We start from the raw sequence: 27,604 nt of genomic DNA, 5'->3' as shown, positions 1-27,604 counted from the left end.
TCTATATATTATTCTAAAATATTAATGGTAGTTATCTTAAATGTATCATCATTCTGAACTGTGTACTTCTGTGTTTTTAGTATTTATTTTATAATCAAGCGGTTAAATTCTATAGATAACAATACTGGATTTGACAGTTATTGTAAGATCTTAAAAGTTTTCATTACAAGAAAAAAATCAGTACATGTATGGTGATGGATTTTAACTTGTGGTATCCACTTCACAATATACACATATCCCAAATCATTATGTTGTACACCTAAAACGAAGTTTAAATCAGAAACAAATTTTATGCTAAATATGGTTTTACAATATGAGAGCAGCAAACCCCTAAATTATTGAACTTTTTTTTTATTTTTACACTTGAAGTGGTGAAACCCCTGGGAATTAAGCTGAGCAGAAACATACATTTGTGGTAGGTATCTTTACAATAGAATTGTTACTTTTCTGTGATTTTACAAATTTAATAACAAATTTGTTTTCATGTTCTCAGGGATCCAGAAAATACTCTGTTACAGAATTTGAAAGATGTTTTAGAAATCGATTTTCCAGCTCGTGCTATCCTGGAAAAATCTGTAAGTTTTTTCAGTGCTTTGATACTCCAAACAGCATTGCATAGTAAAAGTTAAATGTGCTTCTTTTAGGCACCGGAGAAAAGTGAGGCTGAAAGTGAGGGAACTGGAAGAATAGCTTTCTGAACTATAAGCAACAGTTACATCAAAGAACTTGTTAGTCTTTGATTGGTGGTTATAAGTGTACTTTTTCCCATGGTCTTTGTAATAGTAAATTAACTTAATAACACCCATCTTTATTACTAAAAATAGGGGGATAGGTCCAAAGTAGCTAATGTTTGAATTTTCTGTATTATCTGCTTCTGGATGACTGAAATGAAGTTCTAATTCACTAAATATAAGTGTTTGTGAAGAATGGTAGTACAGTTTTTCAAAATTCATCAGATACCACTACATTGCAAGTAAAAAGAATTCATTTTGGACAAAGCTGCTAAATTTTAGACCACTAAACTGTTGTACATGTTTTTGTCTTTTTGCTTTAGTTACACAATTTTGAAGCTAGTAACCACTAGCTAATATCAGTTCCTGTTTTTACATACTACCATGGCATTATATTGATGTACAAATATAGGAAACTTAAGCTCATATTGTGAGGCAAAACTAGAATTTTTTAATATATGTATGTAATTTCTTGGATAAAAAGGGAGCACTCTCATACAAAAAGTGTTAAATAGTAATGTGACTGCATTAATATTTTCATAATAGTGATAGTTACCTTCATAAAAATTGTGTAAAAGTTTCATACTGTCTATACCATATTACTCAATTCTCTTGCTTTCCATTTTGTATGTTTTAAACACATACTCTTACATTTTTCTTTTGAAGGATTTTTCTATGGATTGTGGAATCTGTTATGCCTTTCAGCTGGATGGTGCCATTCCTGACCAAGTATGTGATAATCCCCAATGTGGACAGCCTTTCCATCAAATATGCTTGTATGAGGTAAAGTAAAAATAACATTAGCAAGACTTTTTTCAGCTAACACAACAGAGAAAGAATGCATATTTGAAATGTATAGACTGTAAAATCTCTTTCAATATGATCTCTCTTGCCATTAGTTCCTGTATTATTAGTTCATTTCAGATGTCCACGAGCTTCCTTTCTTCATCATGTTTTCTCATGAGGGAAGAATGGCCTAAAGTAACCAAGAAGGGGGAAACATACCCAGAATACATTTATGGACTACTGCTGATACGTAAATTAAATTGGTGGTAGAGTAGAATCTTTTAGTAAATACTTCGTGTAACCACATACAAACTATGGACTCATCCACTTGGGAGGAGGGGTGGCAATAAGTGAAAGGGAACTCATGCACTCTGGAGCATGTTACTTTTCAGGCTACATTTGAGTATCTCACAGCAGTCTCAGTCAGTGATGTTTTATTTACTATATGTGAAATCTGCTTCCATTCCTGTTTCTAGTCATTTACTCTCTATAGCATTCACCTTAGGGCACAGCTAACATGATAAACTATAGGTGCATCAATATACAAAACACCTTATATGGTGCTTTCAATTTTCTGAGTCTTAGTATCACTACCTGATTTTTATTATTAGAGATAGTAGTTGGTGCTCTCTATATTTTAATAAGGGAGAATTGAGGTAGAGATGTCAGTTTAAATTATATAAAAATCATAAAATATCAGTTCTAATTCTAGAGATACTCTTAAGGGAACATGTGCTTTTTTATAATAATGAATAATCATTTAATTTTTAAAACTAACTGCCTCATGCTTTTAATTAATGGTTGAGAATTACCCCACTATTGGTGATTAACACCAGAAGTAAGACCTAGATTTTCCAGAGCCTATGGTATCTTTTATAGTACTAGTTCTTAATTTGTGGTTAATAGATTTAGGTAGGTTTGTGAACCCCATAGTCTGTATGCATCATTTTTGTGTGTCTCAAGGGTAGAAAAGGTGAATAATTTTCATCAAAGTTTGACAGGGGCCCGTAATTTGGTTATACACCAGTGTGGATAGACCTGGAAATCCATGCTGGTTTCCCCTTGTTATTCAGCATATTAATGGTCTGGTATTTGCTCAGAAGATGTTCCCCTTACTCTTGCAAAAGAAAGTTAAGAAGGTAAATATTCTGGAATAAAAAATATAATAACGCACTCAAAAAGAAAGGAAAATATTTCTGGAGTATTTGTAATCATGCTAATACTTCTCTTTAAAATCTTCAGTGGTTGAGAGGACTACAGACTAGCAGACAGAGCTTTAACATCCTATTTGGTGAATGTCCATATTGTAGTAAGGTAAGCAATTAGTCACATTTCATAAAATGTCCTTAGCCTTTAGTTTTATATTTTAGAAGTATTTATATATCAGCTTATCTAAAACTTTTTGAGACTTATATATTAAAAAAGTTTCTGTAAGATAAGTTGTTCCTATAAATAGCATTTTCAGATTGACCCTTTGATCAAAAATAGTTAATTCCTTTTTTAAAATAACTCCTGTTTTAGATTTTCTGGGTGATCTGAAACTTCAAAAAACTGTATCATGACACCATTTTTAGTATAAAGTAGTTTTTTAAGAATGTTCTCAGACTTACTTTGTTAAAATGTATTCTCTCTTTATTTTTAAGCCAATTACCTTGAAAATGTCTGGGAGGAAGCCCTGAAATGTAAGAATGTAACATTTCTGTGAAGAACTGAAACTTTAAAAATTACCAGAAGGGTTTTGTTTGTTATCATCAAAGAAAATACAAAATAAGAATGCCAATCAAAAGGAAAAGAATGGTGATGCCATAATAATATACATCTGCCTTTGTCTCTTCACTGAGGGTAAACTGGGAAATTGCAAACGAGAATCCTGGGGACCGCTTTAAGCCTGTGACTTCTGTACCAGTTGTATGAGTGCGTGTGCACCAAGGTGGGCATCTTGACTTGTTGAACACATCTGGACTGGTACAATCTTGCTGGGGTTCATAAAATGAGTTTGGGAACTGCATACAGCCATCTTTTTGTGGAGGACTTTTTACTTCATTCAGACATTCTTGAGACTCACAGTATTTTTGTCTTCTCCTTGTGCTTTCCTGTGGAAAAATATATACATACATACATTATATATATTATAGTGTGTGTGCTAGATTTGAGTTATCAAGTATGTATTTTGTGTACTCTAAGAATGCTAAATCAGTTTTTGTGTGTTTATTTTACCTGAGAAGTTATTTTTAGATCCTGGATTTTAGGAGTTTATAAAGTACTTACCAGTACCAGACAGTCAAATCTGGTTAACACTGGTTCCTTTAAACCATTTAGTAAGCCAGTAAGTGATCTTACGGGTGTCAGTAATAACTAGAAATCTTTTTGGTTACTAATAACTAATAGTGCTTTTTGGGAAGCAACACGGCTGTGTACCCACTGAGTGGACTTGGCTAGCAGTCTGCCTACTGCAGCCTCCTGCCTGGGCTTTGGAGGTGGCATCTTCTGATAACAGAACTCAAGAAGACAGCTGATTAAAATCCTAATTTGTCCAGAAAATTGATCTAGGAAAAGATACTCACTCTCTTCTCCTACCATAAAAGGAAACAAACAGTCTATACAATAAATTAAAGTTTCACAGTGTTAAACCTGTGTGCCTAGAAGCATTTAACAGAATGTCAAGAAATGTGGCCAAAGTGACCTGGAACATGTGGTATGGCAAAGAGGATGACTGACTTTAAACTACTCTAGCAAATTCACACTAACTCAGTTTTCCTAAAGTTTTATCAGCTTCATTTGCTAAAGGCAAAATAAGTGAATAGTCATTTCACTGAGTCAATAATATCAATATATTGTTCTTCCACAAAGAAAAAGAAATGTGCCCTAAAGTCAAATATTTCTGAAGGCTGAGAATCACTGGTAAGCTAACTCAAGCAGCATCTGTATATAACTGAGATGTGGAAGTGGATGACAGCCCCACCTAGATAAGAAGTCAAGCTACCAAAATAGCAAGGCAAACGTGTGTAACCTATACATCTCTCTTAGCAACATGGGCAAGTACTCATGAAATATTTTAACCACCAGTTGTCTTCAGTTTACTGAGAGATCCAGTTGGAATAATCTGTGGCCTACATTAGAAAAGTGTGGCTCATAAAGTCTTATTAGAACACAGCCACACCCATTTTTCCTGTATTGTCTGTGGCTGCTTTTATGCTACAACAGCAGAGCTGAATTGTTTTAACAATGACTGGACTGTAAGCCAAAAAGTATGTATTATCTGGCCCTTTAAGAAAAATCATTGGTTAAGATGCAGATCTCATTCAAAAGGTCTGAGATGAGATCTCAGGTACTGTGTTCCTAAGAAGCACCAGGTGATACCGGTACAGCTGGCAGGCATAACATGCTCTGAGGAGCATGGGTTTAAGGTATGCAATGATTTCTTCTGTTACAACAGTGGTTCTCAGTCTGGGAGAATTTTGTCCCACAGGGACTTTTGGCAAGTTCTTGACATTTTGGGTTGTCACAACTGGGAAGAGGTACTGTTGGCATCTACTGAATAAAGGCTAGGGATTGTGGCTTACAATGTACAGACAGCCCCTTACAACAAATAACCCAGTCCAAAATGTCAGTAGTGATGATATGAAACCCTACATTCTGATCAATCATTAGCCTTGAACACACATTAGAATCAGTAAGGAAGCGATGAAAAAATGGGCACCCTTTCTAGTTCTGGCCAGGAGTAATGGATATCAGACTTCCCCTCCTGCTGTGAAAACCCATGAGCAAAATACATATGTAGCAACTGATCAGGCATAGAAAACAAGGCTGTGATTTTTGAGGAAAGGAAAACCACCCAGACCCTAGAAAGGCCACAGTTTAAGATGATATTTACTTTAGATCAGCCTATATAAGAAACAGAAGTCAGGACATGTTCAAGTTGAACCACCAATAAATTAACTGCCTGTTTGAACAAAATTCAACACTCGAATAAAATCTGGAATCTCAAGAACTTAGTACCCAGAACGATCAACATACAATAAAACTTTGCACATAAGAGGCGGGAAAATTTGACCCGTAAGTACAAGGGAAAAACTAGGAATAGACTCAGGTATGACCCACATGGTAGAGTTATTATCAAACAACAACAATAAAATATTTACATAAATATGTTCAAGGACTTAAAGGAAAAAGTTAAACATGATTAGTGAAAAGATGAGGAACTCAGCAAAGACATCGAAAATATAATGTACTTCTAGAACTGAGAATATGACATGAAAAATTCACTGGCTAGGTTTAACAGCTAATTTGACAACTGGTGAGAGGCCCAGCAAAAACATCCAAACTAACGTACAGCAAGATAAAAGACTGATTTGAAAAATGAACAGAGCTTTAGTATCTGTTAAATAAGGTAAAACATTCTAATCTGCATATCTTTAGCTCTCAGAAGGAGAAGTTAAGAAGGGTTAAGGCAGGAAACAGATCAAATAAATCATTTTCTAACGTGATGACAAATATCAACCCATTGGTAAAAGAAGCTCAATGAGCCCAAAGCAGAATAAACACGAGATATCCATCCCTAACAAAGATTTAAAAAATAGCAAATCTTAAAAGCAGCCAGAATAGAGATGCATTATATAAAGAGGCAATGATAGGAATAATGGCTAACTTATTATCAGAAGGAAACACATCCACAAAGACAGGGCAACAACATCTTTAAAGTTCAGAATGAAAAATTCCATACCCATTGAAGCTTTCAAAATGAAGGTGAGGGGTAATGATTGACAAGACAGACTAAGAGCATTCTAAATTATTCCTCCTGTTAATTATAACTAAAGACCAGACAAAAAGCAACTAATATAGACCATTTTGAAAATTGTAGAATAGAAAGAAGCCTTACTGGATAAAGACCTCAGGATGTGAGGAATGACCTAGCTATGAGTCTTTCATCCTAATCCCCTTCTTTCTGGTTCATCTGGACCATAAAGCAGCCTGCAATCTGAAAACAATATGCACAAAACAGAAGAGGTCCAAAAATCCTAATGGCAGGTTTGCAGAATAGAAGCCTTTTGACTAACTGCTTTGCTCTAGGTGAAAACCAAGAAGCTGGACCTCTTCAGTCCCCACCAGCTGCTGTGGGGAATGTGGGGTGGAGCCCTGCCAAGTCTCACTACCCTGTACTAACTGGGGAGCAAATCTGTGGTCCCCACTAAGCACTGAGGAAACTAGAATGGAGCCCTGCAGACCATCCCCACACTAACAAGGTAGTATCCTATCTCCCCAGGTGTTAATGGAAATTATGAAAGCCATATCAGTCATTCCCAGCTGACACTACTAAACGTGGCCCCTGCCCTCCCCACAAGGTACTATGGAGAATATAGGGCGGAGCCTTGTAGACTATCCTTCCCTGCACTGTGCCTCTCCTGTGCCTCACTGACATTATGGAGACTGCAGTAGGGTCCTACTGACCATGCCCACTTTGTGTTAAGCAAACACCAGCAAAGAGACATCAACCTTCAAACGCTGTGGGTAGAAACCCTATTGGCCATTACTGCTATGCATTCAGCAAATGACAGCAAAGAGGCAGCAGCCCACTTCCCCCCAACTCAAAAACCCTGCTCTTAGTAATCAGAACTAGAGAAAATCAGCAAGGCTATAAAAGAAATTAATGATACCACAAACCAATGGGATCTGAGTGATAATAGAGTACTGCACCCCAATATGGGAGAAATACATGTTCTTTACAACTGCAATTGGAACATTAACCAAGATAGATAATTATCCTGGATCATAAAATAAACCTTACGAATTTAAAACAAAATTACATGAAGGTATATCCTCAGACAATATCAATTAGAGATCAATAACAGATAACAGACATATCTAATAAGGTATCACAAAATAAGTCTCAAGGGAAAGTACAAAATGTCTTGAACTAATAAAAATACAATATATAAGGATTCATGGGATGCATTTAAAATGGGGCTTAGCAGGACATTTATAGCATTAAATGCTTATATTAGAAAAAATGAAGGATTCAAATCAACAGCTTAATGTTCCACCTAGACTAGAAAAAGGAAAAATAAACCAAAATCAAGCTGAAAGATATGAAAAGGGAATCTCCAAGCACTTAAAAATTTAAAAACATTCTTCTGGATGGGAGACAGACCCAAGAGGAACTTAAAAATATATTGAACTGAATGAAAATATATCAAAATATGTGGGACATGGTTAACACAGTGTTAGAAGGAAAATCTGTAATACTAAATACCTATATTGGGAAAAAAAGAAAAGTCTTAATTCAATAATTGAGACTTAAGTTTCCATCCTAAGGAAATAAAAAAAGAGAGAATAAATCCAAGAATAGAAATCAATGCAATTGACAAAGAGGGAGAAAAATCAAATAAAAGCTGGTTCTGCAAAAAGTCCAATAAAATTGATAAACCTGACCTAAAAAAAAGAGAAAACAGATGCAATCAACATCTAGAAAGAAATATTACTACAGATTCCACAGTAAAGGATTTAAATAAGGGAGTACTACGAATAATTCTAAACAAAAAATATGACAAAGATGAAATGGAACAATTCTTTAAAAAATATAAATTATCAAAAATAACTCAAGATGAATTAGATTAGGAGGGTAAACTAGTCAGTAGGCCAAATCTGGCACACTACCTGTTTTTCTAGAACCTACCAACTAAGAATAGTTTTTACATTTTTATTTATTTTTTTTTTAATTTTATTTAGTTATTTTTCAAGTACAGTTTTTTGTCTATTTTTCCCATCCCAGCCTCCCCCGCCCCTTGCTCCCCACCTCCTCCCCATTTCCACCCCCCTTAGTTCTCGTCCCTGTGTCCTTCCTATTTGTTCCTCCAAATCCCTCCCCCTTTTTCCCCTTAACTTCCCTTCCTTCTCCCCTCTGGTCACTGTCCCCTTGTTCTCTATTTCAGTATCTTTGTTTTTTTCTTTTTTTTTCTTCTGCTTGCTTGTTTGTTTTGTTGTTTAGCTACCTGTTAAAGGTGAGATCATATGGTATTTGTCTTTAAGCACCTGGCCTATTTCACTCAGCATAATGCTTTCCAGTTCCATCCATGTTGTTGCAAATGGTAGTAGCTCCTTCTTTCTCTCTGCAGCATAGAATTCCATTGTGTATATGTACCACAATTTTTGGATCCATTCATTTACTGATGGGCACCTAGGTTGCTTCCAACTCTTGGCTATTTTGACCCAGCAATTCCACTGCTGGGATTATATCCTAAGAATCCTAAAACATCAATATCAAAGAACCTATGCACCACAATGTTCATAGTTTTTACATTTTTAAATGGTAGAAAAAATAGTTTGTGACACTTGAAAATTATATGGAATTCAAATTTCAGTGCCATAAATAAAGTTTTGTTGGAATCAGCTATACTCATTTGTTTACATATTGTACTAAGATGCTTTTGGGCTACAATGCAAAGTTGAATAGTTGTGACAAAGACTGTGCCACCTATAAAACCTATTTTCTATCTAGCTCTTTACAGAAAAATTTGCCAACTCTTGAAATAGATCATCTGAACAGTCTTAGTAAATTAACTTAATTCATAGTTAAAAAGGAAAAGAAAGCTCCAGGCCTATATGCTCTCACTTGAGAATTGTCTAGCACATGTTAAAAAGAAACACCACCAATGCTACTAATTTTCTTCTAGAAATTAGAAGGAAAACTTCTCAACTCATCAGCATTACCCTGACACCAAAACTAGACCAAGACAAAAAAAATAAAAACTGCAAATCAGTACTCCTAGTGAACAGATTCAAAAGTCCTAAAAAATACTAGCACACTGCATCCAACAACATATAAAAACAAGACACCATTACCAAGTGAGGTTGATTTGAGCAATGTAAGATGAGTTCAACATAAAAACACTAATCAGTGTCACCCACCATGTTAATAGTATAAAAGTGAAAAAAAAAAACAAACAAACCATGATCATATTAACTGATACAGTAAGAGCATTTAACACAATTCAGCCCCCATTTATAATAATGCTCAATACATTAGAAATATTACCTACTTGATAAATATGGTCAGCTGACTTTTGAAAAAGTCTTCCAACATATTAATTAGGAAAAGGAAAAATTTTAAAGAAGCAGTGCTGGGACAACTGGCTTTCTGTTTGGAAAAGAACGAACCTCAACCCCTACCTCATGCCACATACAATCACTGATTTGAGTTGGTTCATAGACCCAAACATGGAAGCTGAAACAATAAACCTTTTATAAGGAGCAAAATTACTGTGACCTTGAAGTAGACAAAGGTTTCTTGGTTTTCTTTACAGAAAAAAAAATTGTAAAGGAAAAACTGATTAATTGAATTCATATAAAAATAACAAATAGCCTCTGCTCATTGAAGACATTGTTAAGTAAATGAATGGGCAGGCTGCACACTAAGGGGAAGATATCCACAATTCAGCTATTGGACAGGGGTCTATATGTCCAATAGCTTTATATATCTCCAATACATGAAGAATTCTTCCAACTCAATACTAAAAAGACAGTCAACTAAATAAAAATAATGGACTAAAACTCTTGAAAAGACACTTCACAAAGGAAGATATATGAATGGCAATTAGCACATGAAAAGGTGCTCAAAATTATTAGTCATCAGGTAAGTGATCATTAGAATCACCATGAGATACTAATATACACATGTTGGAATGCTAAAATGAAGAAGACAACACCAAATGTTGGGAAGGACGTGGAATGGCTGGAACGCTTGTACATTTCTGGTAGAAATATAGAAGGGGAACCGTTTGCCCGCTTTTTATAAAGTGAGTATGCATCTGCCCTCCAATTCAGCATATCCACCTCTGGAGAGAAACAGAACATGTCCACAGAAGGACTTGTGTCCGAATGTTTATACCAATTATTTTTTGTGGTGGCTAGAGCCAGGGGTAGCCCAGGTGTCCATTAAGACAGCATGGATATGTGAATTGTTATCATTATACAGTGGAGTACTACTCTGCAAGAAAAAGAACTTACCAATACATGCAACAGGAAACAGTAAGACTCACGGAGTGAGAGAAGCCAGGTGTAAAAGAGTGCATACCGTATGGCTACATGTATGTGAAATTCTAGAAGAGGCAAAACAAATCTAGGGATGAGAATCACAGCATCAAAACAGTGGTTGTCTCTGTGGGAAAGGGACTGATGGAGGATGGGAACAACTTTCTGCAGTGATAAAATCTACACACATTATGCCCTGGCTGGCGCAGCTCAGTGGATTGAGCATGGGGTGCAAACCAAAGGGTTGCCAGTTCCATTCCCAGTTAGGGCATGTGCCTGGTTGAGGACCAGGTCCCCAGTATGGGAGAGTAACTGAGGCAACCGCACAGTGATATTTCTCTTCTTCTCTTCCCCTCTCTCTAAAAACGAATAAATCTTTTAAAAAATCTATACACATCACACTGCCACCCTAATTGAAATGAATCAGTTTCTTCGCTTGGGACCTGGGCATCAGTATTTTTACAGTCCCTCCCCACTGCTCTACACAGGTGATTCTGGTGCACAGGAAGGACTGAAAAGGAGCACTCAAGAATCTCTATTTCTGTCACCAAGCAGTATTTGTCTTTAATTTTCCAAATAGGAACTGTAAGATACAACCATTTGAAGTAGATCCCTTTACAACTTTAAAACTGATGCTACTATTATTATAACAGAACAAATGGGAAAGATTCCTATTAGTACTGAAAAAGCATCTCTCCCTGGATAAACTCCCTGTATGCTTCCTGGTTGGACAAGATACGCCTAACAAGTATGCTTCTAAATTTTTCCCTTGGCTGCCAAGAAGTTCAGAGCAAAATTCCAGTGTTCAGTTTAATGATTGATATCCCAGCTACCTGATGTACCAATTTGGGAGTGGGGATGGGAGGTAGAAGGTGAGGGCGTTAAGTTATTCTATTGTCCACTGTAAACCTCAAACCACTCTGGGAAAATGACGGTGTAGAAATCATATAAAATAATGGCCTTTCCGCAGATATAAATACATTGTACTCTTCTTATCAAAAAGGTTAGATCAGGAAAGACTTGCTATTGGCTGAGTGAGTCATCTACTAAAGGCAAATCACTATCCAACCAAATGATCAAATGATGTAAAAAAAATACAACTGTACTGACAGAACAACACTTCACTCACATATTTGATTATAAGGGTTGGACTGGAGGAACCAGTGTTAAAGTATGGAATATGTTAAGTCCCTAATGGATCATGGATGGCATAAAAATTTAAGTGCACTTCATTACATTCTTAGGCTCAAGGAAGAAATCATCTGTATGCAAATGTGCTCGCCGCCATTCTGTTTATATCACTACTGGAGTTGGCTCCTTTGTTTTTATCTGCCGGATAGGATATTTTCTACCCCTTCTCATTTAACACAACTATATACAACCTTGGCCCTCAGGAGAAAATAAAACGACTTCATTTCCAAAGGGTATATGCTATTGTAGCACATGCCTATTGTTAACAATACAAAACAAAAACTTTCTCACCTGAGCCGTGTCCTTGGTAAGCAATCCAACCGGCTCCTCTTTTTGCACTTCTCTCCATGTTGTGTGGGACTCCGCACTTCTCTCACTGTGGGCATTTCTTTCTATAATCCTATTTTGCATCTGATTGACTTGCTTTGTTGCAGCCTTTTGTGAATCAACCTGTTGATGTTGATAGAGTGAGTAGTAACATACAATGAAAACTTCTGACACATAAAAAAAATGCATTCACATCCAGATTCTTGAAAATGTTAAACTTGCCAAGCTTTGAAAAAAGGGTAGAGATTGAGAGGAAACCAAGTGGACGTTATAGAAAAAATACAGTAGTTGGCAAAATCCTGTGACCCTTTCTCATGAGTAGGACAAGACCAATTAAAATTAGTGTCTCTGTTGTGTACTCTTTAAAAACTATTTCTACAGATAACTTGCTTATTGAAAACAGCATTTTTACAGAAAACTGTCACATTTTAAAACTGCACATGAATTTATTATTAACCTTTGCTGGGAGTGGATCCAGGATATCTTTTAGTTTAAATTCTTATTAATTAGAATCTTAGACTTTTATCACTGAAGTGAGCCTAATTAATGTGAATGTGTAAGAGGAAGTCAGGATGTTGCTTCCGTTTTTTTATACAGGTAATTTAACCTTTAAACAGATGAATAACGGTTCATGTCATCTAATAGTGTGTCCCAGTGTCAGAGGTTAAGTTTGACAACAAGCTTGCTTCTAAGGTTTCTTTTTCACACCATGGTGCAACCTAGGGGCTGACTGACTCTCAATAACCTTGAAGTAGACAGGGAAATAGAAGGGCAGAGCTCTCAATGCAGTCAGAAGATGGAAAGCCAGTGAAGACCCTTATGTGAAGTACCTGTTCAACGGCGTCCTGTTTACAGCAGCTGCAAGTGCCATCACCTTTTTTCATGGGTTAACTAGGGGGCAGGAGATGGGAATGGTACAGGGGAAATGATGGAGTAGCCAGTGCCAACACTGAATGGATTTCATTATCTGGGCAAGCAGAGCCCTAATTTGTAGTCTCTCCATCTTAGCTTCTGTTGCCAAGTGTGTTCATCCCTTCCCTTTAAAATAGGCTACTGTTTGTGGCTAGGTCTGAGTTGTCACAACATCATTCTTTATGCACTCCTCCTCCTAGATCCCAGCTTCCCAAAGGGCAGCGAAGCCACAGCCTTGCCGTAACCTGAAAACTGAAATTGTTTCCTAATCACTCAGGGATTCTTGGTTTCCGCCACTGAATCCCCACAGATGACTGGGAAAATTCATGAGTAGCCACCTCCTGAGCCACTCTTCCGTCTTGGCAATAAATGCTCATCATACCACTAGTGTGAAAGAGTTTCCTAAGGCTGCTGCACACGGTTTTATCCTAATAAAACACTGGCTTGCCAGTCACCGTGAAAATATGTCCTATGGCATAAAGGATCAGTTGAGATAGTGAGTTTTTTGGTGCTGCCTCTGCACTAGGCATGTTAGGTCTCCCAGGTTTTGCCCTGGGCGCCCCTGCTGTGCAGACAGGGTCTAACAGAATCAGTGCTCCTCGAGGCTCCGCCTGCCGGCAGGTGGCACAGAGACAAGCGGTGCTGCCATAGACAGGCACCTCTACCTAATCCACAAAATGACATCCAGTTTATGCCACAGTTCAATTTCTAGGGAAAGTTTTAAAATGGTCAGAATGAAGTGGAATGATTAAGTTTAACCTGTAATCATGAACACAGTAAACATTTTTCTCAAAGTCATAAAAAGTACACATAACACTTGGCATCCCACATAATCAAATAAAAGGATACTACCCAAATGTGTGTCATTTTGAGAAAGTGGCTATTCAAACAAGGTACATTTTACCTAAATTTCCACCATTACTGTACACTGTTTTACAAACAGGAACATTTTTGGGCCCTTAAAATTTAATGTGCCAAAATTGTGCATATAATGGAGAAATTATATTCTACTTTTCTCACATACATAAAATAAACATGAGGACAAGTTTACTTTGAGAAATAAGCTCAAGAAAGAATTTTGCAAGTTCAGCAAAAAGGTTACTACTACCCGTAATAACATATTCACCCCTAGATTTGCTATGGGAACCTCCAATTTAGGGTGAATGTAGGGACAAACTTTTACAGTCTGAATTGTGGGTTAGCTCCAGCATGTTAACTCTGGCCTCCTCCTCTGCCTGGGGAAAGCATTTAGGAAAGACAGGTGCCTCAGCGAGTCCAGGTATCTATCCTATTAACATAGGGATTCAGGTATCGCCTTAAGGAAGGAGATATTGATAAACTGATAAAAGTATCTGCTACTGGCTCTTGAAGAAACTGCTTATTCCAGGGTTGAATTGGAACTTCAGCAATGCTGGTTTTTCCATTCGCCTAGCATTCTCATCTGGGAATTCTAGAGCTGTAGCTCACCTCAGTAAGCATTCTACTGAAATACGGCTTCCTTCAGTGAATTTTGGACATTAAATCCCAGTGGGTGGCATAAATAGACTGTGGCGGCCCTGATGACAGACTCTCCTAACTTGTCAGTGCTGCCTCTGGAGCCGTCAGACCTATCAGAGAGGGACTTCAGCTACACATAACATCATTTCAGCTGAGGCGAATACCCCCAAAGATTTGCTTTTCAGGAAAAAATATCAGCGTCTCTACTACCTTGACAAAATTGTATTCCCAATTTCACTCCAGTCACAGTATTTGGGGACTTTAGGAAGAAGTTTACAGGGAACAGCGCATGATTCCGAGTAAAACCTAGTGTTAAAAGATACCTCATTTTTCTTTTGCAAAAACATGATCTAAATTTGCTGAGATTCCTATGGTGATAAGCTGTTTTCTCATACCTAGGCAAAACATTTTTAAGAATTCTAAATTTAAAATGCACAACCACTTATGTACTGAGGGAAGTAACATTTTTAAAAATTAAAACATTCCTAACTTTCTTTTGAATACTGAATGACAGAAACATTTTATTTATTGAACTGTATACATTTTCTGGTCAACTGGCTTCTTTTTAAGCATCTTTGTCTAAAAAGTACAAGTCCAAAGTTCATTCACTAGTCTGTTAAATAACTGGAGTGATCCATGTGCAGAGTAATAAGAAGAGATGTTTTGAAGGAGATTCTGTGACTAAAAAGAAGTTTGGGGCCAGGTGATTAATATTCATTTTGAACTTAAAATTGTATTTGTTATTGAAAAGATCAATTGTAGAAACTATCTTACACTCTATCACACAAAGGGACAGAGTATAGGACAGTTCATATGGTGATACTTAGCTTCTGAACATTCTCAAGTTTGGTTTTTCAGTATCACAAAATCTATGAACTTTAAAAATAAAGATACTGAAGTTTAGCCATGTATAGTGAACCTATATTTTATACTATAATTATTAAATATATTTGTGTACTTAAAATATTAGAGAAATAAAGTCATTACCCAATAAATATTGATAAGCTGTGAAGTATATCCCCAACCAGCATCCTTTCTATATACTGAGGCTGATCATATTGTTAACAGAAATTAACTAAGGTCTTAAGAATGTATATCATTCTTAGTGTTTTCTTTTTACTCATAATTGAAATGTTCTAATCAAAAGAATGAAATATATTTGATTGAGGCTCATTGCAAAAACTGTTTTATGTTCTATTCTCTGCATATGTAATGGTTTCACAACATCCTTTGAATTTGATGAAACTGAAAATTCTGATGAATAATTACAATTTTATATCAGAGGATACAGCTATTGGTTTTTAAAATGGCTTCTTTTATATTTCAATTAAGTTTATGAAACTGGAAAACTACAAAAAAGGAAAAAAACCTACCTAAATTAGTGTAGATTAAATGATGACCATTATTGCAAGGGAAATACTATGTCAAGGAAATGGCTCTTTGTTTTGTTGCAAAGTGATAAAAACACAAAAGTCAATAAAACTGTTAAAATAAGTCTCAGTAATTACCCAGATCAAAATCCAGTGGCTTTTTATTAAACATGAACTTTTGTTCTGCCTGCTGCAATAGTAAATAGTGCTGACAATTGGTTTGTGAGGCACTCGCTACAATAAAATGTAATTGTATCATGAGAGAAAGGTGACAATCAGGAGATCATGAAAAAATTACATATTCTCACTGGTAGTTAATTAGCCATGCAAAACCTCCTCAAACAGATATTCTCTTCTATTAGGAATGATTACTATGCAGGCCTACAGATGTCAATACCACAGTCATTCAAATACTTCTTTCCCTACTAATTGAAGGTTGTAAAGCTCTGGTGTCAAGGTTTTGCTTCCAAAGAGCTAATTTATGACTAGAAGGATATTTTATGTCTTCAGTTGCAGCAGCTACAAAATTCAGCAAATCAGAACCATCTGTGCACTGATACTTGACTCACCATTCATCTAGCAGCCAATCAGTCACATTAGTTTGCATCCTGCATTCTTGGCTCATGAACACTTGCGATGATCCAAAGTTCACAAGAAATATTAAAAATGAATGGCATCCTGACCCTACCTTATTACACACGCGTGAGGGGAGAAAAAGGCACCCACTTTTTTTTTTGCATGTGGATAGTGTCAAGGAAGAAACGGACATTTAGTCGCCTGTCTAGTAATGCTGCCGACAGCAGTCACAGGTTTCCCCCACTGTCTTAAAAAATGTTTTGTGCTAATTCTTTTGTATCGTTTCAGGTTTAATTCTTTTCTCAAGTTCCAATTCCTTTTTCTTTTTAATTTGATGTAAGGGTGTCAGTTGGAAGACAGCAGAGTAAAGGAGATGTAACTTTAAAAACAGCTATTTAAAAAAGAATCGTTTGTATATTGAAATATCAGCACATACAAATAATATGCTTAAATACAAGATTATTATTGTTATCACCAAATTATGGCCAAATTGGTATGCAAAAAAAGAGGAAAAAAATCTAAAGGAAAGCAGCAGATAAAGGCTTTCATGAGTAAAGTCAGATTAGCCCTGACCTAGTCCCCTCTCTGACCTCTCTGACATCAGCGATGGCTTCGTTTCTTGAACACTCAGTACACAACAGAACATGGCACCTACTACTTTTCTGTGAGAAATAGTATGTCAAAATCAAGAGAACATTCAACAGAATTTCTTGGAGCTGAGTTAAGGGAAAAGGAATTAAATATAATAACCAAGAAACCGGGTTGTCAAACTCATTTGGAACCTAAAACACCCTCGTTTGGAAGAATGCTCCACGGAAGGCGAGCGTAAGACCCCAGGGACAACATCACTCACTTTGTGGTTGTTTGGAGTAGGGACGTTCACACTCTGTCCTTCGGCAGAAAATTCCAGTGGTCCTGAAGGTCTTCCACCCGGGTTCAGAATCTCCTTGAGCATTTGATAGTTTGGCTTTTCAGCATAGGCTAAATTACGAGCACATACCAAATACTGGGCTATTTCACCTGTGAAGGATTAATTTTTTTACATGACATTCATAATTGGCAAGGGATGTCAGGACCCCAGAATCCCCAAAACCTATTTTTCTCTTATGCACATACATCCTGAAGAAACTAAGAATGAACAATTCAATGAAAAGCACTTCTTAAATGATATCCAAAACTGACTGAAATATACAGTGACCTACAGATTTGACAAGATGAGAGAAACTTGTAATGTTTTTACACATCTTTGTTGGCATTTATAATTCACTAATTTTATCAAAGTAAGCAAATTTTTAAAATTATAGTTAGAGATTTTGATTTATGGGGTGGAACTACTAATAACTACCTCAATAATACAATAGATCAAACTTTTATGTTGAAGTTTTAAAAATTCAGTTAAAAACAACTGTTCTTATAAATCTCCTTACTTCAAAGGAAAAAAAAAACATTCCAAATTTTAATTACAGCTTTGATTCTGAGATTACAACAGTCCATTTAGAAATGGCATTGAATTGTGTGTGCTCAGTCACGCCGGACTGTGGACCTCGCCAAGTCCCTCTCACGTGCTCCACACCCAGCCAGCCCGGGGCGTCCACGGCACCGACGTCCTCCTGACTCACTGCACAGGGATGAGAAAGTAACTCTCCCCCAACCAAAAAAATGTATAAACTACAAACTTCTAAATACAAGTAGAATTAGTACCCCAAAGATACAAACATAGCAGCCTTAAAACAAATGTAGTTTTTGCATTTTTGTTTCATGAAGGTGCAATCTGAAATTCAGGTAAGAGTGATAATACCATACGCTGTTTACAAAAATAGGCATGCTTTCATTTTTTTTTTAATGTTGTGATATAATTTCTTTAGGGTGACATTTAGATATTCCACAAACTAGTCTTTACAAGACTCTTCCCTTCAAAAAAACTTACTACTGACCCAGACACAAGTACTTCTTCCTTTATCCTGTGCTAAGAAAATCTGGGGAGCTTGGTGGGCTGGCGGAAGCCACGTCCTAACCCTCCTTCCCCCCACCCCCAGGCCTACCTCCATTCAAATGGGGAAATGCAGAGAAACCGGGTTTCACTGCCCATGGGGAAACATTCCAACAGGAATAGTCATCACCTGTGTCTCCTCTGGGACAGTCAGAGAGTGACCGTCATGCGCCATATTGTCCACAGCTATTTTTCTAGGAACATTAGGCTAATGTGACTAAAATGAGAACTCCTGGCTCCAAGGGTTTTTTGCATGTTTGTTTGTTTTGGATACTGTGGCAGTTATACAACCTTTCTTCCTCTCTAAGGTATAAGATATATACAATCTGTTATCTAGCATTTGCTCAACCAGATTTCTACTAATTAGCAAGTGCTGTGGTTTCACATTTATAACTCATGTTTTCAGGAGCATCCAATTCCTGAAGGGATAATCAAGAAAAAAAAAGGTTAAATTACAGTTGCCACTATTTTAATATAAATATTCTCTTGTTCTTTGGGCCTTTCAAGATTGGTAAGCCAAGTCTGGTCTATATATTGCAATTCGATTAACCAAAATATCCCAAATGGAGAGCAGAGCTGAACACGTTGGGAACACTTTTCACAAGTAACTGCTGGGTGTCGATGGAAGACTCCGGCACTCCACCAACTGAGAGCAGCTGTCCTGCAAAGCCTTCATGGGCCTGGGGCTTGAAAAAGCAAGGGCCCGGTGGGGAAGGAGAGGGGGAAAAAGGAAAGAGCCACCTGTGTTATAAATTTATTACTGTAAACTTGAAGCTTAGGCTGTTGGGATGTAGTATGGGTTTCCATGTTAGCCTTTCAAGATCTGGGCTTCTTAAGTACATTTTTAAATTTGCTAGCACATTTCCAGAGCTATAAAACAAAATACTTTGACTACTATGCAATCGTGATATTCCTAAATTATCTGCTTTTTAAGTTAGTGAAATATTAACTGTCATTTCAAGACACAGAAACTTCTGAAACTACTATTATCACACTGATTTGAGCCTGCACACTGCCAACTTCCTGGCCATTCTATAAAATGTTTTAGTAATAAACCTTTTGTAAATCAGTAGAATTTCCCTGCTTACAATACCCATTCTCCTAAGCATAACTGACCAAATTAAGAGACTTTCAGTTACTATTAAAGGTTCAACGTTTTGTGCTTTAGAAAAAGAAGTCTTCATTTTATAAAATAATACCATAGACTCAAATGGTTTGTGCCGCACAAGAGGAACCTGGCACTCCTCCCACCATTTCCTGTATCACTCCCCTCTTCTCCTACCCTAGCCCTAGCGAGAGAAGTATCACAGAATGCACACTGGCCCACAGGCATTTGTCTTGTATGACCCAGGACAGCTGGGCATGCTTTTCTAACCCGAAACTGAACAGTTACCTTTTGTGCAAGAGGAACAGGAAAGGGAAAGGAGTTATACAATTAAAAAAAAAATTCTGACATCTCCCTAGCTCTCCCTTTTTGCTCTATTTTGAAGTAAAACACAAAATATATGGCTCGGTAAAATGCCAATAAGAATATTAGTCAAAAGGGAATATTGGCCTTTGGAACAAGTTACTCAGTGCAGTTACAAAAAATGCAATGCTTCCATCTTTCCACCCATCCCCCCAAATGAGAACATGCTACTGTCCACCCCACTCCATCAGAAGAAAAGCGACAGCAGGATACGGGGAGGCAGACTTAGGGTCTCAGGGATTAGAGAATGGAAAGCAGGTCTGCTTGGTTCTTGTTTCCTACGAAAATGAAAAGTTTTGTTTCTTGTCAGAGAAGGGCTATAAATATAAGTTTGAGATGCTTTGACTCTTTTAAACTCTCAGACGGGAACTGACACTATTTGACCTTAGCTAGAGGGGTCAGTGTTCCTATTCACTTTCATAAGTCAGCTAAAAGCTAACTTTGAGATTGGCCAATATAAATAAAGAACAAGATTCACTCTGCTTGTCTGTCTGAGAAAAAGCAAGTGTGACAGCCAAAGGGGGCTCTTCTCCATGAGACAACGTAACCCAGTTGTTACACTGGTACTCGCTGTACCCAGCACACACTGAAAATGACAGGCACTTCGGTAGTTCTCAGTCAACTTACTACTATTACTAATAATACTGTCAATTAAAGAATTCCAGAAGTGGTCTATACTAACTTGAAAGGGAAAACCATTCAATGAAGCACACCTCCAAATCCCAACGCCAGGAGCCTTTGCCAATCCAAAACTCTGGTGCTGTGACCCGGGGTCTGAATAGCATTCGAGTGTTTAATGATTTGGGTTTTTTTTTAATTACTAATTGAATGTGGTCTTTTCTTAGATCAGAGTTATCTTCTTTCAACAATATATGAAGAAATGAAGATAGAAAGTCAACTCTAGAAATACCAGATAAAGCTGACGATTTAACCTGGGCATGATTCCCATAATCCATATCTAAAGAAAAAAAAAAAACCAATAGGCAGAGCCCATAAAGCTATCTAAGTATTTTTATGCAGAATTCTTTCATTCTAATGTCAAAAAGGATCCAACCAGTTTCTGCTCTAGCAACCTATGTGTAACCCTGGAGAGTTTCCTCCCATGCCTGCAGAATGGGAGGGGGTGGACTGAACAGCCACAAAACGAGAGTGACACATGTGGTGACCTGCAAAGTACATCGGAGAAGGTCAAAGTTACCATCCAGACTTACAGCAACTGCTTCCGGAAGGAGCCCATTTCAGCACTGACTCGGGGAGCTCATCCAACAGACTGAAACAAAACAGAGTAACACACAATGACTGTGTTTGCATTCCAGTGACCCACCGTGCTGATCAGAAAGCAAAACTCAAATTCTGTGTTGGTGACTTTTAGTACTTTTTTCACCCACCGGCAATGGTGAAATGGAAAGTGGGGGTGGGGACAGGTTAAAATTCTCAGTGACCAATTTCATATCAGTCACCTAAAACTAAATAGTAAATGCTTTAATTCAAAGTTTACATGTGTAAAATATGGAATGTAGAAGTAACAATATCGTAATTTTTTCCTTAAAAACATAAATAAATACATAGAAAAACTGTGCCTGGATTTTAAGAGTATTTTCCCTCAAGTACCTACCACTGGGCAGTGTTTTATGCTACCCTATAATTAAACAGGTTAACAAGAAGTATCCAAAAGACAAAACAAAAAATGCCCCATTATTCTACCAAAACAAAAAATGCCCCATTATTCTACCAATTCTCAGTGTTTTACATGGAAGAAGGATAACTCTCTTAAATTGCTTCAGCCACGAATACGTAAACAGTCAACTAAAATTACTGATATGAATGTCTGAGTCATAAACTCAGGCGCAGGCAGAACTGCAACAAGAAATGCTCTGATCTAAGACCACCGTACATCAGGAAAATAAAGGGTATGAGGGAGATATGGTGTCATGGCTGAATATGCAAGCCCGCCCTAATGGGACATTCAGTGTATGCCTTCTCAGCAAGGGAAATAAATTATAACTATGTATTACACACTCTGAGAAGTTCGAAAATGTCTACAGTTTACCTTAATTGTACATTTCATAATATATTAGCTTTACTGACCTATAGGTTTTTACTAGTAATAAAATCAAAATGAAGATAACATATGTAAGGCTCCCCAAAATGTAAAGAGATTATATTTATTAGCAGTATAGTGTATTATTTTATATGATCCCCTATTATTAAATTTGAATGTACACATAGGCATATTAAAGATATCAACAATGAACGCATCTATATATGCATACTGATAAAAAAATCTAAAATCATATTAGTAAATCTTAATAAGAAAAAAACACATATAATCATTAGAATTAAAATACTAATCTTTGAAATAAAGTACCTTATTCAAATTCAGTAAACTGAGGTGGAAAACTGGATACTGAGACTGCTCATAGGTGCCCATTACTGTGCTTTGATTTGACCCACATATTAAAAAATGTCAGTTCCATGGGGGTTAATATGGACACATCGACCAGTGCTGTAACTGATTAGATGGTTCTAATATTGACTTAAATAAATGTGTTCATTTTGGGTGGGGGACTGGGATGATCTACATTCCAAGTGCAGAAGTATTTCATATAATATTCATATGTCAGTATTTACGATGCAGTCTGTACTATCCTGCATCTGCAGGCTGGCTTTTCTTTCTGCTGAGAACCTGTGCCACACTGAATCTGAAGCTTGCTTTCTCTGACTCAGCTGCCCCCTTTGTGAACTTCTGTCATAACATGCCCCACTTAAAACATAGCTGCCTTTCCAGTTGCGGTGTTATATCTGTGGATAACTACTGTTGCACATATATTGCTATATAATAAAAAACGGCAATTGTGTGCTACATGCAATTGACTTTTTCTTAGGCCTGATCAGTGAGAAAATAGTAAAATAGTAACATGCTCTGTTCTCGGTCTGACCTAATTTTCATGCTAACACATTCTAGCTGAGAAAAATTGAATGTGAAATATTAAAAATGTTTATATGACTCGCAAAATTATCTTCCCTATAAACACGTCATATAAAATTTTTGTTTGTTTCTCCTTTCAGAAACAAAATATACTCTCTTCAAGACACAGGATTAAGAAAGAGCCATGTTACTCTCACTTGAAAAATGCAGGCCGTGTTTGCCCCATTCCACTTGCTGCATTGCCCAGTTAATAGTCAGACAGGGCTCAGACTACCTACCTACACTTACACAATACTTATTTGAGAACACTCTTCCTTGAAACTACCACCACCTAGAATCTAAGCTCTGGAGAACACCATCTAAAGGAACAACGATTTCACTTTATAGTTTCTATTACAACTCACATACATGTGATTTCATAGTTGTTATCTTAATGGATTTTTCATCTGTAAGCTGTTCGGTTTGGTAAATACTGCTTTTCAAATTTAAGAAATGTGCTTTGGTCATCACGTCGGTACACGGTACCCTCCCCGGGGTACTGACTCCCCGCAGCGACGCCCTCGGACCCGCGCTGCCCGTGGTGGAACACCGAAACTCCGTACTTCGTTTTAGCCGTCTGCACGGCCGCGGGGTCCTGCAGGCACGCGTCCCAGGGCAGCCGCCCGCACAGCCAGCGCAGCAGGCAGTAGCCGAGGATTTCCAGGTCACTCCGTCTGGACAGGGCTGTAGGAGTAAGCATTAGGAGAGCAAGATGAGGGATAAGAAAGTTTTGAGAAACAGAGAAATCACTGATTTCACTATTATTGATGAAATATGAAAAAGCCAAATGGGCAACGTGTTTTGTTTGTTCAGCTGGAGTAAAACTTAAGTGCGAGGCGTTTGGCTCCAGTCCACAGACAGGCAGTGACTTGTTGCTGTTGAAAGTAAGGGTCAGTTTCCTCACCTCCTCCGACTTCATCCTTCCTTAGTCTAGCCTGTCACATGAACTTGATCTCCATGGCCTCTGACATGATCCAGACAACCCATAACCTGGCACCAACACTTTCTCAAAGAGCCAAGCAGTAAAACAAAGAAATAAATGTCTGCAGCTAAATTGCTAACATATGTTCCAGGAAGCCCACGGGGTCCGCATTGGTCATGCAGAGACCCCGTGAGTGCAGACTAAACACTGATGGCCTTTTCTGCTCCACTCACACTGGCAGCAGCTGAGGTTGGAAGAATATGACAAAACTGCCATCTAGTGTGCAGGATTAAAACGCAGGTCTCTCTGAAGATATTTTTTAATTAATGAAAGTACAGGACAAAATACACCTACTATTTTAGGTGCAGGGTTCTAAACTTCTACAGACACTGATTTTAGATATAAACAGTGCGGCACTAAGATTCTGATCAAATATCCTGAACAGGAACTGTCAGGATGAGGCAAGGCTGTGCCCGGGAGTGTGGGCGAGGAGCTGGGAAGTCGATCTGATCTGGAAGCCAAAGAGAGGCTTTCAGCATGTACGAGATGGCTTTTCATATACGATGCAGTGAAATAACATTTTCAGGCCACAGCAAATATCCTTTAGATCAAACTACTAAATGCTATAGACTAGTTCCATCATAATTTTATTTTGTTTTTTTAAAGTGGCTTGTTCCAAAAGATGGGCAATGAAATATAACAAACATGTCAAATATTATTGAAGTAATAATTAAAACATGAACAAAATCCCACAAAATGAACTCATGTTTATAACCATTCCAAATTGTTACAAGACAATAGGTTGGTATTCACGTTTCTACCATCATTTGAATGCTCATCTGTGCAGGGACATACGATCTCCTAAGTGTCATCTGTGGCGGTTACACGTGCTGTGAGCAGGGATCCTGTTTTATTATCTCTCATTAAACAAAGTCCGAAACACCACTCAGTAACTTGTTTTTTATTTTTAAAAGTTACCCGAGAACAATGCTCCTAGCACGTCACAACTACTTTGGTTACCATACATGAGCTAGTATAGAAGACAAAGTTAGCCCTTACACATACTCCATCTTAACTGCTATTGGAGTATCGGATTATGAAAGGCCCTTCAGTCTAGCAGAATGCTTCAGTCCCCTGGGGGCCGTCTGCTTGCTGCACAGGCTTCGGCGAGGTCCTAATGCAGGCGCTGGCTCTCGTATGAAAATAAAAACACAATCGCTAGCACACTGTTTGGTAGTGATTTCTTCAGTAATAAATCTCCCATTAATAATGGAATGGTTCCGTTCGTACAGATGTGCTCACAAGTCCCTTTTCCACTATGGCAATTCCTGATTAGCACCACTTAAGAAAATTCACATCCTCCAATTTTCAAAAAATTCTACTCTGGCACCTGTTTGGATGTCACAGGCTTCACGCAAGAGGCTCTCTGAGGAAAAACAATCAAGAATTAAAATGGAATGAACCTTTCCAGTCACTTCCCCCCACCCTCCAACTGAGGGATTAATTGATAGGAAGCCGCTGTAATGACAAGTCATTTAGATTTCTGAAGCCAATCTTTCATAAACTGGTCTTCATTTCAAACAGCCCTTTGAGAGTTAACTTTCCTTCACTATCATGGTTTGGTCTTACCTAATTAAAATACATTATCACATTTTCAACTTTTTACTTATTTTCTTTTACTGTATGTATACATTGATGACTATGGTTAGGCAAGAGTTTTACCACTGTTTCCATTAAGTTCAACAGAAATACATGTGACGTTTTAAAACATCCTATAGTTACCCTTTTCCATCATCAAAGGGTAAGACAGGTGTACTAAAAGATTTCTAAATACACATGCTGCCTGAAATTCCCCCTAGGAAAACAGATTATGGAGTTTGATGTGCTTTAGTGAAGTCGAACGCTGAGATTCCACTAAGAGTTATTATATCTTCTTTCCACCTATTGTACACAGAAAAGTGACTTTAATGCCTGTTAATTTAATTAAAAATAAATACTCTAGCTCTGGCTGGTGTAGCTCAGCAGACTGAGCACGGGCCTGTGAAGCAAAGGGTCGTGGGTTCGATTCCCAGTCAAGGCACATGCCTGGGTTGCAGGCCAGGTCCCCAGTAGGGGACACATGAGAGGCAACCACACACTGATGTTTCTCTCCCACTCTTTCTCCTTCCATTCCCCTCTCTCTAAAAATAAATAAATATTTTAAAAAATAAAAAATAAATACTCTAGGTAGTATGTAAATAACACAATGAATTGACCCTATATATCTTTAAGTGACTTTAAGATACATCAAAATATAGACATTAAAAATAATAATTATTGAATCTAGGAAATGATATTTTGACATTTACTACATTATTCTACGTATTTCCTTTGTATTTCAAAAGAAATAAAATGCTAAAAATAAAATGAATTGATTATAGTTGAAGAGGATTATTAATATCTAAGTATAAAAAATATTTTTTAAATTTGAAAGCTGAAATATATTATGGATTCTTTTGTTTCTATATAATTTGTATTTGTATTCCTTTGTTCATTTACTTTTTATTGTATTGTTTTTTCCCACCACCACTGACCCCCCACGCCCTCCCCCACCGGCTCCCATCCCCCTCCCCCACAATCGCCACACTCTTACACAGGGTTCTTCAGTTACATGTGGTAGTTAATGCAATTGTTAATGGTGTGTTTTCATATAGACTTCCTAAAGAAACCAAACTATTATTTATAGTGCTTTTGGAATGTAGCAGAATTTAGTTATTAATATTTGTCTTCTATACTTTCCTGTTCGTTTCCAAGTACAATTTAGCATCTAACTTTTATTTAGCTTATTAATATGGGGCAAGGTAAATGACTCTTTTCATGGAAAGCCTGTGTTTTTCTCGACTGCTCAACATTTCTAAATTGTACAGGATTGCTAAGAGTAACAATGATTAAAAAAAAAAGGCACTGGTGGGAACTTGAGTTCTATTTGTTCTATTTTACTAGCAAGCAGATTACAGGAACAATTGACACTGAAATGCATCATTAAAATAAAAACAACTGATGTGCTTTATGGAGCTGCTGGGCCAGACACTCTTTAACTACTTTTATATTATCTCATTTAATCATCCTAACAATAGAAGGTAAGTATTATTAACCCTGTTGACAAGTAAGAAAATAGAGGCTCAGAGAGGTTAAATAATTTGCTCAGTATCACAGAGCAGAAACCGACAGAGCTCTGCATTGAAATCCGTCTTTCAAACCCAAAGCCCACACTCTTAATAATTACTTTGCCTCCATCATTACTTTTAACATCATTTAAACAACATTACACATACTACTTCTATAGTTAGGGAATTATTCGAAGTCATTTTAATTTAAAATACCGAAAGATATACTCACTCAAAGAGAGTTCTTTTGGTAAGGAACAAACAAGCAGCAGATCCTGAGGTCCAAGCTGCAGCATTAACAAATTTTGTTATGCAACTATCCTTTCAAGGTACTATTTCTTTCAAACTACTTCACTCTGCTGAAGAAGGGTGTCTAGTTAAATGTTAATTCACAAAGTGGTAAATAGTCCTCCGAAGCTGGTACAAGAACTACAGAGGAGCTACCTTAGAGAACTGGTCCTTATTCTAAAAACAAACCCGTGCGAAATCACCTGGGCCTCATTCATCAAATGGAATAAAAGAGATTGGGAGAAAAGGAAAAAAGTGCACGTGTTAATCCCAAAATGGGCTGATTATTTGCCTAAAGTTTTTTCTGTTTAGTTTTATTTGTTATACAGAGTAACATTATGAAGTGTGAACAAAAACAAGTTTGGTAGGAAATAATAAAGTGAACCTGAAAACTTTTGCCTCAAG

The 27,604-nt window shown here is 37.2% G+C and overlaps 2 protein-coding genes across 6 annotated transcripts in view; one reads left to right on the top strand and one right to left on the bottom strand.

Moving 5' to 3' along the window:
• FANCL (FA complementation group L) overlaps positions 1 to 3,646 on the top strand; it is a 55,364-nt gene extending 51,718 nt beyond the window's left edge. For all 3 annotated transcript variants that reach the window (XM_053666927.1, XM_037143448.2, XM_037143449.2), the window contains 5 exons: positions 370 to 415; positions 494 to 575; positions 1,398 to 1,514; positions 2,760 to 2,831; positions 3,161 to 3,646. In XM_053666927.1, coding sequence (XP_053522902.1) covers positions 370 to 415; positions 494 to 575; positions 1,398 to 1,514; positions 2,760 to 2,831; positions 3,161 to 3,196 — 353 coding nt within the window. In that variant the 3' untranslated portion in view covers positions 3,197 to 3,646. The remainder of the gene's footprint in view (positions 1 to 369; positions 416 to 493; positions 576 to 1,397; positions 1,515 to 2,759; positions 2,832 to 3,160) is intronic.
• VRK2 (VRK serine/threonine kinase 2) overlaps positions 3,269 to 27,604 on the bottom strand; it is an 86,893-nt gene continuing 62,557 nt past the window's right edge. For all 3 annotated transcript variants that reach the window (XM_037143445.2, XM_037143446.2, XM_037143447.2), the window contains 5 exons: positions 23,407 to 23,527; positions 21,087 to 21,145; positions 17,271 to 17,437; positions 12,027 to 12,185; positions 3,269 to 3,610 (listed from right to left, as the gene is read on the bottom strand). In XM_037143445.2, the coding sequence (XP_036999340.2) occupies positions 3,269 to 3,610; positions 12,027 to 12,185; positions 17,271 to 17,437; positions 21,087 to 21,145; positions 23,407 to 23,527 (848 nt within the window). The remainder of the gene's footprint in view (positions 3,611 to 12,026; positions 12,186 to 17,270; positions 17,438 to 21,086; positions 21,146 to 23,406; positions 23,528 to 27,604) is intronic.

This window comes from Artibeus jamaicensis, unplaced genomic scaffold (genome assembly GCF_021234435.1).
Source record: "Artibeus jamaicensis isolate MK-2021 breed Jamaican fruit bat unplaced genomic scaffold, CSHL_Jam_final contig_465, whole genome shotgun sequence".
NCBI classification, from domain to species: domain Eukaryota; kingdom Metazoa; phylum Chordata; class Mammalia; order Chiroptera; family Phyllostomidae; genus Artibeus; species Artibeus jamaicensis.
The sequence above is the reverse complement of the archived record's forward strand: the minus strand, read 5'-3'. Positions and strand labels throughout refer to the sequence as shown.